Source organism: Macaca thibetana, chromosome 18 (genome assembly GCF_024542745.1).
Source record: "Macaca thibetana thibetana isolate TM-01 chromosome 18, ASM2454274v1, whole genome shotgun sequence".
Lineage (NCBI taxonomy): Eukaryota > Metazoa > Chordata > Mammalia > Primates > Cercopithecidae > Macaca > Macaca thibetana.
Genome location: NC_065595.1, coordinates 47061474 through 47076785, shown reverse-complemented (window position 1 = coordinate 47076785; position 15312 = coordinate 47061474). Strand labels below are relative to the sequence as shown.

General features: G+C 35.7%; 1 protein-coding gene across 2 annotated transcripts in view; it reads left to right on the top strand.

Annotated features, from left to right (window-relative positions):
- Positions 1-15312, top strand: part of ASXL3 (ASXL transcriptional regulator 3) — a 182306-nt gene that overhangs the window by 62701 nt on the left and 104293 nt on the right. Inside the window, exons 3-4 of one of the 2 annotated variants that reach the window (XM_050768312.1) lie at positions 4276-4384; positions 5668-5776. In XM_050768312.1, coding sequence (XP_050624269.1) covers positions 4276-4384; positions 5668-5776 — 218 coding nt within the window. Of the gene's footprint in view, positions 1-3543; positions 4385-5667; positions 5777-15312 lie in introns of those variants that run through there. The other variant, XM_050768311.1, reaches the window with a different exon arrangement.

The window sequence follows — 15312 nt, the reverse complement described above, 5'->3', positions numbered from 1 at the left end:
CAAATTCTAAACAGTTTTCACAAAGTGAACACAGATACTGTATCAAGAATTAGAATATTACCTGCACCCGAGACCCACCTAACTTACTCTTAAAATATCTTCTTTATATTTTCTCAAAGCTAATATTTGAAGTGCTTGAAAGAAGCGATTATTAATTTTTTTGAAAGAATGAGCATATAATTGTTTATATTAATTTGTATTAATAGTACTTAGCACAGTAACTAATTATGATGTTTAATAACTGCTTGAGTTTGTTGAGTTTTTATGCTTTTGTTGCACTGGACTAATTTTTTTACATTCCCATATTTTAAAAATGAGATTAAAAGAAATGTTTGCAGGAAATAGATTACATCTGAAATTTTTATTAAGACGTAACATTAATATAATAAAATAGTTTAATATTTGTATTACTTAAATATTTTAAATCATTATGTTATATGTAAAGGAATAATGGCTCACAATTATATTTTCTTTGTCATGCCTGCAAATAGTCTTCCAATTGCATTCCCCAGGTATTCTGTCTGGTTTTTAAAATTATTTAATAGATAGGCCTTTCATTCCTTTCACTAAGTATTCACTATCGGTAAAATTGTGTGTGTTCCATCAGCAATTTGATAATATAAAGCAATAGTTTTTCTGTATTTCACACAGCACTGGGCTCTGTAAAGCATCTCTAGGGGTTCTTTGATGTCTAGACAGTTTAAATTATGCCTGCTCCCTTGCCTCCAAATTCCACCCCTGTTCTGCTTCAGGGGTTGTGGGAAATGAAAACAAACCAGAAGGGTCCACAGCCTTAGAGTCCAGGGGGAAAAACAAACAAGTAGAATAAGCTGTATATCTACCCTGGCAGGTGTGTAGGAAAGGGCCCAATTATAGGGGATGGGATAAAGAAAAGAATTGGGGACAAATATTGTCCTGCTTATTTATTTCTAGTTATATTTATTATATGGAAATACATGGGCTTTGTGAACAAAATGAAAACATCATAGAAGTATTAGGGGAAAAAAATCAAAGTCACCTTTCAGCCCAGTGCCCCAGTTTTTTTTTTTTCCCCAACCTCCCCATAGGCAGCCAAATTTGACTTTGGTGGGTTTCCTGTGCATTGTCCTATTTGTTGAAATGGTGAGATGAAGAATTGTGTTTTAAGTTGGAAAACTAACTTTTTGTTTTCTTCCTTTCTTTTTGTTTTCCTTCTATAAATCGGGATATCGCGGTTTTTCCAATTCATCTTGTTAGAAAGTAAGTAAATTTGAAATTTCAGAGATTTTTACATTAAAACTTTGATGTTTTATTATTTCATATATACACACATATAGTTACGGGATTTCAGACCTCTGAATTCCGACTGAGGTGATGAGCTTTTGCATTAACTGTGAAGAAAATTTTGTTGAACAAATTAAAAAGAAGAACCATTACATAGAAGGCGATCAGTTCTATCTAAGAATACAAACTTTTATAGCATGTACATCTGCCTCGTTTTTTTACCCACAGTTAATCTTTATGTTGAAGATATATATATGTATATACAATATATAGTATACATGCCAGTTCTATTTTTTCTGAATATAAAAATAATAAAATGACATGAGACTTTTGTTTATTTCTGTTCAATAGCAGTTAAGACGTTTCTGCAGCAAATGTAGTCTAAGTTTTCTGTGGTTGATGGAATTGCTGAGGATAACAGCAATAAGGAAATGGTGTGAAATGTTTCTGAAATACATTTTCCTGTGTATATTTTACGCTGGATGAATCAGTTACCTTTTAGCAAGCATTTAGCTCTTTTGATGTGTATTTTTCATTGTTTTTAAATAAAATGGACCTGAATAACTAGTTTTCCCATCATAAAGTGTGCTTAGAACTAAGTGACTAATCAGTGAGTGATTTTAGTTGTGAAATTTGCATTTGATTACAAATTGTTTTCTAATGCAAATGTTGTATAGTTTTGAAATAAAACAAGTTTCTTTTGGGAAAGATTTATAGAAATTGCAATAGTCATTGAGACTTTGGAGATGTTGTGATTGTGAATTACATATTTTTAAATTTTTCCATAGTAAATCTTGTGTTTATTGAGTTACTAAAAAGTATCATTTAATAATGTATTCATGCTTAATAGAGCTTATTATTTGTAGAAAACTGGGTGCTTATCACATATGTTTGCAGCAAGCACAGCATTAAATTGCTATTTAATAGCCAATTTATCTTCTACAATTATCTTTAGCTTGCTATACCTTAAAAAGGAAATGTAAATTATAGTCATGTTACATTTGTTTTGTACTTAGTCATTGCCTTTAAATCTGTATTATTATTTAACGTGCTGAATCTGAGTTCTTGGACTCATATGGATTAGGGCCTTAGGAATAAAGAGAAGAAACAGCATTGTGAGGTTTCATATTAGGTGAACAGTTTTATTAAGTTATATTTTTAAAATTCTACATTGTGTCATTTTTATGTATTGGATTCTGTTTTACTTGCCGTGTTAACATCATCTTGCCAAGTCCCTACGGAAAGTCTGTATTTCTGACAGTTCCACTAAATTAAAACTCCAAAAATCTGGCATAATCATTCTTAGCTTCAAATTTTCTATGCTTTTGTCTGAAGAGTATAATGTAAAAATACGTATTTGCAGTGTTCAGTATAACATGTATTGCGTGATTTATTTGGAATTGATTCATGGAAAGACATTTCTGGGGAGATGAATATATTTTACTTTATAGGTATGCCTGGGCCCACTCTAAATGTGAGAAAAATCTTTTGTGAGAGAAAATAATGAAATGAGGTCTGCAAAGTTGTAGGAGCTTCATAAGGAAAGATATTACCTAAACACAACATTATTTCCATGTGTACTTTAATGTTACAACTGCATTGTTCTGTGACTGAATTTATATTGATTCTTGTTTCCTATCAAATTCAATGGAGTCATATTTATATGTTGGCAAAGAGAAGCTGCTTCCTAAAATAATTGTCTTTGTAGGATGATAATACTTAAAAATTCTTACGACCATGATGCATATGTATGCTGCCTTGCTATTAAGTGTGTTCTGGCAATTCGGCATATTTGACTTTTGCATTTTACTGGTGAGTTTTCATATAAGAGGTTTGATAGTCTTGGTCTTTAGAAAACTTTTAATTAGGAGCACAAATTATGTTTTTACCCTCAAAATTTAAAGTTAGAATTCGGAACTTATTAATTCAAAGTTTGAAAGCTTCATATCCTAAAGGCTGTATTGTCTCAGAATATGAATTAAATACCCATAATTCCTCAGAAGCATGTGAGGGTAGTGGGGGTAGGGCTTTTAACTAAAGTTGGTTTGACCAGATATTGATGTTTTGGCATTTTAGGAAGTAAAATGTATATAGGTGTATAATTTAAAAAGGCAATAATTGTAGCTCTAAATTCTAGCTTCTAAATAATTAGTTTGCAATCAAAAATTTGTTCTGAATTCTACCCCAGGAAATACATATGTACTTTATATTTTATAAGCATCATTCAAGTATATGAACTCATTCTAATAATGTTTATACATATGTCCTTTGATATTTAGTTTAATGCTGTTTGATTTCTTTAAAAAGTGATCTTATATTTCAATCACTTGCATGTTTACTACAGAATTCTGTTAGCTGGACAGAATTTCCCAATACATATTTCTTTGACATATCTAACTGAGAAAAGGATGTCATTGTAGAGGCTGTATCAGAGATCTAAACACATATGTACATTCTTATTTTGCCATGTGAGAAATGCAGTCCTGTGAGTAACTTAAATACTTATAATTTCAAATCAGTTCTTCCCTGGTTTATTATTCTTTTGTTGCTTTTAAACCTATGGGATGGAGCTGCTCTTGAACTTGGTGGGTTTTTTTTTTTTTTTTTTTTTTTTGATCATTCAAGTGCAACCATCAAGTTGTCTGTAATATTTAAAAGCTAAGGCTTCATGGTATTATTTGTAAAATAACACCACATAAGTATTTGGGCTTTGGTGTCTGTAAAATACAGTATTGGTTACTCTATGAATAAAAGCATAATTTCAATTCAAGAGACTTTTGCCTGAAGCCTTATAAGACAGATGCATCTGATTAACTTTGGTAAAACTGGACTGGCCCTTTATTGTAATGTAGATGTTTTCAGGGTTGGGAGGGTATTTTTAAAAGGCATGCAAAGAGGTCTTTTTTTTTTTTTTTTTTTTTTTTTTGAGAGAGAGAGAGAGACTCAGAGAACAGTTTTGCAATAGAAGCTGTACCTCAAACTGCTTCATTTTTGCACACTTTTATTTTCTAGTGGAACCTCTCCATTAGCCTGTCTGAATGCAATGCTTCACACTAACACTCGAATAGGGGATGGAACATTCTTCAAAATCCCTGGAAAGTCAGGCCTGTATGCTCTCAAAGTAAGTTGCATTGTTCTGCATATTGTTATTACTATGTATCATGCATTTTTTCAGACATGTGAAGGTAAACAAAATTAGATTTGGATGAAGAGTAGAAGAATGACTCCTATGCCTTTTAAATGTTTACAGATGTCTTAAAAATGATTTCATATTAAGAATAAACAATGACATTTTTCTTTAAGTAAAGCATATCTGTGGTTTCACTCCATGACATATGGTAATGGTGAATAGTTGTGGCTTCCTTAAAATTCTTGATTCCTTAAAATTTATGGGGAGGAGTGTCATGGGTCATCGGCCAGGAGTTTAAGATGATCAGAGTTACCATGGACTCTTTGACTTAATGACCGTCAGTTGATACACAGGCTTCACACCTGTATACCCTTATCGTTTATAAAAATAAGACATTTATTCATTTTGCTTGAAAACATTGAATTGAATCTAATATTCAATTTTAAATGGGGATCTCAAGGAAGTTTTACTAATGCACACTTGTATGAGAAGAAGAGAGAAATAAAAGCTTCAGATAACTGAGTCTTAATTATTTTAGTATAATTTTTATAAAGGCATTCCCATTTTTATCTAGGGGAAATGCCACCTGAAATGCAAAATTCCAGAAGACAAAAGCTTATAGTCTACAAATCGTTGTGTAACTTGGAATAAGTAAATTCGTTGTGTTATTTCTTAGAAATTAGAAAGAAGTTTCTGCCTTAATAAGTCATGGATTATATTTAAAGTTCATTAACTACATATAAGGTGTTTTTATTGTTTTGTTTTGTTTTGTTTTGTTTTTTATGTCAAAAGTTATACCTAGACAACAAAGCAAGGATTCTTCTTTAGCTACTAAGCATCAGGCTGTGGTCCACCGTGTGTGTTTCAGAAAATAACACCGGTTAGTTAATCAGAAAGACTTGTAATTTTTCCATTGCTCTTTGTAGCAAGTTGGGTATTTAAGTAACTGATTAAAATTCTGAGTTGGTAAGCCATTTCTTTACATGAGGAAAAATGTAGAATTGAAAAAAAAAATGGAAACAACATATGTCAAAAGGAAACTTTTTTTGGGTATAGATTTTAAAAGTTTATCCAAAAAAAAAAAATCAACAGTAGCAATGGGCTTTACCCATTTTTTTTTTTAACCCAAGAATGATTTTACATTAAAAGGTAAATTAGTATGGAAATGTTAAATCACAAATAACTGATCATACTTAGGATTCTGCAAGTATTTTGAATGTTTTTAGTTGCTAATACATCTTCTCCATAAATCATCACTTTTCAAAATAATATAGAAAGAGGAGTCGTCATGCCCAGCAGATGGCACGTTGGATTTAGTCTGTGAATCTGAATTGGATGGTACAGATATGGCCGAGGCAAATGCCCGTGGAGAAGAAAATGGAGGTAAGTGTGATGAATTCCAAAATATAATCCCTTGTTCTCTTAAAAATTATATAGAATGCCAAGGATTCATTAATTGAATTGCCCACCATTATCAATACAGTTGTCTTCCAAATTTTTACCCCTGAGATTTATCAAGGTGTTTTGATTCAAAAAGGATAGCATCTAAAAGAAGTATATAGTTCTTTGCTTTTGTTGTTTTTTAACAGTACATATTTCCCTGAATAATTTTCTTAAATACTTCTTTAAGTATCCGTATATTTCTCCTGCAAAGTGAGAGGGTTACTGGGGGTATCTAGTGGTTTCATTCTTACGGGAGGATTGAGAATGCTAATGTTTTATTTCTGATTGTGCTGATTTTTTCCTGTAATCACAAGTAGTTTTATAATAGCTTTGTTCCTTGGTTTGTCTTTTGCAAATGAAGCTCAGTGTTACCATTCCTCACAGTGAAAAGAGGGCCAAATAAGATATTTTCTTGTTAGACACTTTTGAGAAGCGAGTGACCCTTCCAGAATTTTAAGGGGGGGCATTTTCCACCTCTGAATTTTATCCTCTGAATTTTACATGTGAACTTATTTTTATCTTCCTCAAGACAATTATATTGTGATTCTTTTGGTGTACATAATTCTGCACTGCAATTTTGGCAAATCTTTGTCCCACAATAGCTGCAGTGCTTTCTTCTACTGTACCCACTGGTTCCACAAAGGGACCCAGATCATGATTTGAGAGAAAACTGTGTAATTAAAGTCTCTGTCGGTAGACTCATAGGAATCAGTAAATTACCTTTAAACAAACAAACCTTAAAGGATGTTTGCAGAAATACCGTATTTCAGTAATAACCCAAAGTCATTCATTTTATTAATGGCCATGGAGTCCCTTTGTTTGTCCTCTGCATGCTCACTGAATGCTCTTGCTATTTAAACTTGTGTGCTGATAGACCCTGTAAGACTGATACTGCTTCAGTTCCTTTCTGATCTGTAGCAAAGCTTGTGAATTTAATATAGGAAAAACACAGCTTATTGTCCTAAGGAAATTACAAGAATGGCTGCAGACTGCTTTATGGATGTTTTACTTTTCATCTGACTTGTTGTCCCTATTCCCAGGCTTTTTGAGCATCCCCCCAATTGTTGTGGTAATGGTGTGAACCTTGGCTGGTCCTTGTGATTAGAGAGGGGAAAAGGCAGAGAATCACAGTAATTTCTGGCTTTCAAAAAGGGGAGGTGAGTGGGGCATACTTTTCCCTTTCAGGAGGGTGAAGGAGAATCTTATTACAGTTGCTCCTAGTGTGGCGCTCGTGCCTGGGTGAGTGCTTGTGTGCTCTCTCAACATATATACGGAGCTTCTTTCACGTGCCAAGTACTATTCTTGACATTGCAGTTACAGTGGTGAAAAACAAAAGCAAATCTCTCATGAAGCTTATTTTCTTTGAGAGAGAGAAAATAAGCAAAATCAATATCTAAAATGTATAGCTTATTCAGTGGTGACAAGTGATACAGGGCAAAATAAGGGAGTGGGGGAGGAGGGGAGAGGGTTACATTTTGGAAACACCTGAGGAGCATGAGAGAACAGGCGTTCAGGGGAGAGAACTCCAGGTAGAGGGAACAGCAATACAAAGGCATTGAGGCAGGAGACTGTCTGAAATATTCCAGAGACAGCAAGAGGCTGGTGTGGCTGTGAGGCCAAAATGAACAAGGGAGAGTATGGTAAGAAACAAAGCCAGGGAAGTTATGGGGGCCAAGTTATATGGTGCCTTGATGCTGGCTTTTGTTTTGAGTGAGAAATTAAGCCATTGTAGAGTTTTGAGCTAGAAAGGCAATGGCCACATGTAGGTTTTAGCAGGATCACTAACTATGAAAAAGATACGAGAACAAGGAAGAAAACAAGGACACCCATTAGAAAGCTATTGTCATAATCTAGAGGAGAGGTGTTGTTGATTTGAAGGCAGGTAGTAGCAGTGGATGAGATGAAAAGTGATTGGATTCTGGTAGATCCGACAGAAGCTGCTGACAGATAAATGTGAGTGTGAGATAGAGAAAGGAGTTGGGGATGACTCCAGAGTTTGAGTATGTGAGCGTGTTGAACAATAGCATTGTCCTTAGTTTAGATGGAAGAATCTTCAAGGGAACCAGTTAAGGGCAAGGGTGTTGTTGATCAGGAGCTCAGTTCTGGACATGAGATTATTTTTCAATATCTAGATGGATGTCGTAAGTAACTGATTTTATCTGTCTGAAATTTATGGGAAAGATCCTTTTTGGAGATACTGATTTGGAAGTGGCCAGTTTATAGATGGTAGTTAAAGACGGGAAACTGGATGACATTACCAAGGAACTGAAGGTAAATAGAAAAGAAAAAAGGCCCAAAGACTGAGCTCAGGGGCACTTGAATTTTAAGAGCTTGGAGAGAGTGTAGAAAACAGTGAGACTGAAGGTAAATGGACACGGTAAGATTTTCTGTCCTGGAAACCAAATGAAGAAAGTATTTCTGAGGGTGAAGCGACTCAAATGTGTCAATGCTTTTGATAATGTGAATTCATGATGAAGATTAGGAAATTACCACTGGATTTACCTTTATGAGGGTGTTGATGAACTTGACAATGGTAATTTTTTGTGGGATCGTAAGACCATAGCTTGAATAAAGTGGGTTCAAGAGAATGGGAGGAGATAAATTAGAGACCACAAGTGTAGACAATTCTTTCAAGGAATTTTGAGGTCAAGGGAAGGAATGGAATGGGAAAATGACTGGAAAGGAAAGGATCAAGAGACAGTTTAAAAAATGGGAAATGGTTATTAGAAAATTATTCACTAATGGGAATATTTCAGTTGAGGAAAATTGATAATGTGGCAGGGGTGTTCTGTTGTCATGCCTTGCTTAGATGAGGGAGAATGGGACCTATTCAGCAAATGGAAAGATTGGTCTTAGCAAGAGATGTAGACAGGTGCTCTAAAGGAGGCAGTAGGAAAAGCGAGGGTATTTCAGTAGAAGTGAAGGTAGGCGAGTACATGTGGAAGGGGCTTGTAGAAGTGTGCTGCTGTGTGTGTTATTTTTCTCAGCGAAATAGAAAACAAGTCCATCAGTTAAGGGTGAGAATAGGGGAGGTAGTTTTGTAGACTTAAGGAGAAGATACAAAATATTTGTCTGAGAGAGTCTGACAGCATTAAGGACATTCTTAAGGTTATTCATCCTGAATTTACTAAGAGACCAGCCTACATGGTTGTCCATTTTTCTCCAGTCATGTTCAGGACCACTCTACAAGCGCAGAGGAGGTGTATAGTGACTGACCCTGGGGTTTTGCCAAATGTGATGATGAAGCAAGCAAGAAAGAAAGGAGTTAAGGGTATATGAAGTGGAGTAATGAAGGCAAATGTCCATAGAATTTTTTTTTTTTTTTTGAGACAGTCTCGCTCTGTCGCCCAGGCTGGAGTGCAGTGGCCGGATCTCAGCTCACTGCAAGCTCCGCCTCCCGAGTTTACGCCATTCTCCTGTCTCACCCTCCTGAGTAGCTGGGACTACAGGCGCCTGCCACCTCGCCTGGCTAGATTTTTGTGTTTTTTTAGTAGACATGGGGTTTCACCGTGTTAGTCAGGATGGTCTCGATCTCCTGATCTCGTGATCTGCCTGTCTCGGCCTCCCAAAGTGCTGGGATTACAGGCTTGAGCCACCACGCCCGGCCGTCCATAGAATTTAAGCCGATGTGGAGGTGACTGAAGGATAGTGTGAAGAAGGAAGTCTCATTGGTGTGAAAAGGTTGTTTGATTTGGTGTGCTAAAGGAAATGAGTTGGAAGTGTAAGTGATGTGAGAGTAGAATGCATGGATTGAATTTAGGATACTATTATGGGATGTATTTTCTGAGCTGATAAGAAAGAAGGGGGTTAGGTTTCAGGCTATCAAGAGTGTGTAGGCCACGTGTGCACTCAAGAGTTGCCTGGATGAGGTGGCATCAGTGGTTGAAATTCAGCACCCCTCCATTTGCCCGGCCTAGTGCTGTGGGATGGGACTGGGTCCATCTGGAAAAAAGATTGCCTTTTCCTTTTTGCACCTTTTGTTTTAAAGGCTGGTGGTGACCCTTGCATAAGATATTAGAGAATCATCAGCATGGATATTGAAACAAACAATTATAGTAGAACTAACATTGACAGGATGTCATATTAGCAGCTAACATATTCAAAAAATGAAAAATAATCAAGAATTGGCAGATAAGTACAGTAGGTTGAATAGTTAGTAATATAGTCTGATGACATGAGATACAATGCTGGGGGCATCATAGGAACAAGGGAGGGAGAATGTTTTGGAGGGAACAGTGAGGGGAATATAGGTCACTTATTCTATTTCTAGGCCCAGTGGTACAAGAGGTGTAGAAAAGAAAAAGGCTACCACCTGAGAGCATTCCAGAGGAGCCAGTGTCCTGGCTGGGAAGACAGCCAGATTTTATATATTAAGAAGTAGAGGGAGTTTTCAGAGAAAATATGGAGGCTGCAGGAGATTTTGATAATGACTAATCCTAAATTCCAGAGAAACCATGGGAGTTTAGTAGCTGAGAAAGGGTGACAGATAGCATGAAAGCACTCGGCCAATAGTGAAGCCAAAGCAGGGATAAGCAAACTTCCCTCATGTAAAATGTGAGTAGGCGCTTCACCAAATAACACATACCCAAACATTTCCAGCTAATGTGACACAAATTAGATTTCCTGACCTCTTCTTTGAAGTTGCATTCAGGAAATAACTTTGGGAAATCACTGAAAGAATAGTAAATAGCTTATTTCCTTGAGTATTCCTTGACTTGCTCACTTCTGCATCTTATTGCAAACCACAATTGCATCTCCATGTAAGTACCCTGTACCTCTGGGTATAGCTTATTAATCTAGCCTCAGGACACATTTTCAAACCTAGATATTGAAAATGTATTGAGTACTTTTATTTTTACCTGTGAGGGAACAAACTTAGATTAAATGTGCCATCCAAATTGCAAGCCCAGGTGTGACACCAAAGGCCAGGCTCTCCTTACTCTGATACCTTGCCTGGAACCACAGGGAACGCTTACTAGCCAGTCATCACTGGTACAGTTTGCCTTTCCAACGTTAGTACACATCTATTATGATCCTAAAATTAAGACATTGACAAAGAGGAACCCCTGGCTTATCCCAATAAAGTAGTGGCATACCACTTGATTTCTTGATTTCTTGCAATTCAGTGATAAATGTCAGGAAACTCTGCTTTAGGTGATTTCCTTGCTTACTCTGTTTCTAATATATATTTGAACCAAAAGTTAGAATGAATATACTTTCCACACTTCCCTACAGCTGTACAAATAAACTTTGAAAATGTGATCAGAGAGAGGAGGTCGGGTATATGAGTAGATGTGTGTGTGAGGGAGCAAGAGAGAGGGGTGTGGGAGGGAAAAGTAGGGAAGGAGGGAGAAAGGGAGTGGGGGATGACTACATCATCTGTTTTGCTATTTTGTTCATCTTTCCTTCTTATATTCATCCTTTGGGATGAAAGACTGGGGAGTATTGAGAAGAATATTAACCATCAATTTGTAACATACCCTTGATGCGTTGAAAGAATAAGCCTCTGCTACCATAGTGTTATATCAGATTGACAACTATTTATTGGCACTTGCTGTACCATTTAGGGGATAAGCATAGAAGTATTTGAGAAGAAAGTATTTTGTAAAAACTGATAAGAAAGGAATTTTAGCAGTTCGATTCCAGTCATTAACACTTGAGTCCTTAGGCAGAATTAAGATAATGATTATAATACTTTAGTCCTCTTCTTGGAATCAACTGGGCAGGGAAATATTCCTTTAAAATGGGAGATGTGTTGCCAAGGTACTTTGTTACAAGGTTTTGTTGCAAAATTTTACAATGTAGGAAAAGTGGTATATTATTAATTGTGGAATTTACAAGACAGAGAACTATGTTTATGTGTTTCTTTGACTTCTGAATAGTCTCTCAAGTTAATAAGAATTAGACTTGAGAATGTAAACTGTTGACATTTTAAAAGCTAAACTTTAGAGATCAGAGAGTGATTTAGGTGAATTACTCGATATATCTGTGTTGACAACCCATGACCATTTATGCCTGTATAAGTATAAATCTGTGTCACCCAAATAAAATATTATAAATTTTATGGTCTATTTTAGTCAGAGATTTATGGGTATGTTTGTGTCTGAGTTGTTTTCTGAGCATAATACATTGATATATCATGAGTTTCCTAACACATATTAAGTTGACCCACAATGTGTTGCTGGTCTGCAGAATTCATACATATTTTATGTGAAATGATACCATCAATAGGCAGTCTTCACCCTCTTCATCCTCTATAAATTGTTATTAACAATTTATTAAGTTTCTCTTTTTGTGGCCCTAATATAGTTCACGCTTAAAATCAACAGTAAGCATCCTATATATTTCTTTTTAAATGAGGAAACTAGAGATTGTACACATTTCATTCACAGAGATCAAAAAAGGTTCTGCTTGCTCTTAACCCTAATGACTTTCAGGGAGGAAGCAGCACTCTAGCAAGAGAAGTAGTAGTATTTTAAAAGTCTCTGTTGGGGGGAAAAAGAAAAAAATAAAAGAATCTTATGTTTTAGACTTTAAATCCCAGGGCAAATAATGGTTCCAACATTTGAAGAATTTTATGGAGTCCTTTTTCATTATTCTTTATGGCCAGTTTTATAAGTAGGTTTCTGATTGTGTGATTCTTGGCAGAGTTGTGTTAACTTAATGAAACGTTACTCAGCTCACTCTTTGTTTTCATTGGCTCAGAGGCTACAGTTTGAGGGGTCTTTTATCAAAAGTGAAAAGTGTGTTAAGGAGGCCTGAAGTGTGAATATAATCTCAATTGAGACATCAGTTACATGCAGATGAGAAGCTTCATGGAGAAATTGGGGCATACATTAAAAAGGTCCAGACACCCTGGGGAGTAGTCACACTGACAGCTCATGAAGCGGTTTTATACAAGACTACAAAAAAGGAAAATGAGGGTGACCGTGGAGTTGTGCAGGGAGTGTTTTGAGTAACTTTGGAAGATGTTGCTCACCTACTCAGTGTCGGTTGGTATTCCTGGTCTCGTTTTGCTGGAGGTTTTACAGTAACTTGCCTGTGAATGCTCCAGTGTAGTTTTACATTGGATGGTGTGTGTCTGCATCTTTGTGTTCAGGAGGTTGGGGGTAGGAGAGCGCCAACAGGCTTCTACATGATCGTGGAGAAAGGTAACACAGCGTAACCAGCTACCCGGCAGCCATTCCTAAGAATCTTGCAGGTGACAGGAAGGATATTCCTTCTATGCCTGAACCAGTTCCCCTAATTTTGGGGGGTTAAGCTAATTTGTCTTTCATTCAACAGCTCTGTATTTTAGGCAACAGCTTTGTTAGCTCATGGAGACACCTGCTCTACATTGGTGGTCTACAGAAACTTAAGTATGTGAAAATTATGTTGTTTTAGTTACACATTGAAGAAAACACAGAGGAAAGCGAATAATCTTCAGAGTCAGAAATGACCACTGGCAGGATATAGAACTTCCACTGCCCCCTCTTTCTCCTCCTTTCTTTTATCCCAGCCCCCAGATTATACAGTTCACAAGAAGCATGAGGAACTTCAAAAGATCCTGAAGCCCTAGTTCCTCTCTCCTACCAGTGTTTTTCTTAAACCAGTCAATTGAAGTAGACAATGTTCTACTATTATATGATCAGGTAGATAGAAATCACACAGTCACCTTTATACTTCTCCCTGTGTTCTTGATAACTTTTATAGAGAAGAATTTTTTCTTTATGTTGAAATCTTTTATGCTTTTAATTAAACTAATTTCCTTCTTTTTTATTTTTTCTGTGCTCTGATGATAAACAACAGATGGTCACCCCTTCATCTTAACTTCTCTAAACGACTTATCCCAACTCTTTCAAACATTATTTACAGATACTTTTCATTTCTTTTATCTTTTAGAGACCTCTTTTTCTTACGTATTTCCTCTTGAACTGTGAACTTCATTCTTGTCTAAATGGATTTTGGTCAGTTTTAACAGTCCAGAGTCATATAGGAAAAAGTTTTCTTTTTAAGTGCGACAAAGTGACCCATTTAAGCATACTTTCACCTCTCTTCTTGAATTGTGAGAGAAATATTTCATAATATACAGATCGAGAACAGAATATGATCTCAAAACAACAAACTCCTCAAATAAAAACAGAATTGAAGGTATTCCCTCAATTATCCATCTTAACTAGCCAATACTCTGTTTGATTTATATAATCTGTCACTGTACATATGAACAAAACACTCATGTTCTTTAAAAAAAGTACTTTTTCATTGATGCCAGATAATTTACTCTCACTTTTCTTTACAGTTATGTTGTATAAACATTTCTCAAACTGCCTTCTGGATAGCTAACCTGATTCCCCTTTATCGTACATTGGAGTTCATAGTTTATATGGTAAAGTATGAAGTAATTAGTAGTGATGCCCATGAATGAAACACTTAACCTTAACCTGTACCAACCTTTTGCTGATCTCCTTCCTGTCCACTTTTTTCTGTTTCTCATTTTCTAGGCTGATTGCTTTATTTCTCTGCAGATGTTTCAGAAACCTGATGCAGTGTGGAAGATCACAGGGGTTATACCAGTATAAAATAAGTAGCCTCTGATGTTATTTTTCCCACACAAACAGCATATAGTATTATTAATCTCCATTACCCTGTGAGCAAAATCCTTGTTGGTTCTATGGTAGGAGGAGGTTAGGTGGCTAAAGACTGATAACTACAATATATGCTTTTCCTACTAAATGTATTTATTTTTTGGTTTGAGTTTTCTCTCTTCTGTGTTTAAGGAGATATTTTTATGAATATCCAGAGATAACAGTATAACTAAATTGGCCTGGCTGGTAAATTGAGTGCTTGTAGAAGAGATTCTTATAGCTACATCTTTAGTGTATACAATGGTCTTCCTAGTTACCTTTGGAGCTTCAGTGTTCTAATCAAAATGTTTGTGAACCATTTGTAGCCATTGTAATGAGATGGTGGCATATCCATTTCTGTGGCAGGTGAATGGCATTTGCACCATATGATATCAGCCACCCAAATCACTAAGGTCTCTGGCATGATGACATTTTGCAGCAGCATGTTCTCACTGATATATAGTTGGTATAATTATTATCTGGTTCAACATTCCTCTTGGTTTATTTTGCTCTTTTTTTCTGAAAATCTCTTCTGAAGAAGAGGCTTCATTGGGCTAATGAAGTAGGTTATAAAATATAGTAATCATTCCAGTTATATTAGGTATATTTCATTATAGAAGATATTCTAAATATTATCAAGAGCATCAGTGCTTATAATTTTTAGACTCCTGTCCTCTGAAAGGGTCTTAGGAAAAAGTTGCTGTTCCCATTATTTTATTGCTAGTATTACTAGCAATTTATTAATCTATTTAATTACTAACTTTTCTTGGCAACTTATATCCTTTGGATTTTCTTTTAATGTAACAAGGAAATTTGCTTAAACCCAAATACCTATACCTGTATTGAAACAAATGTTTTTAGAAAAGGCAATTC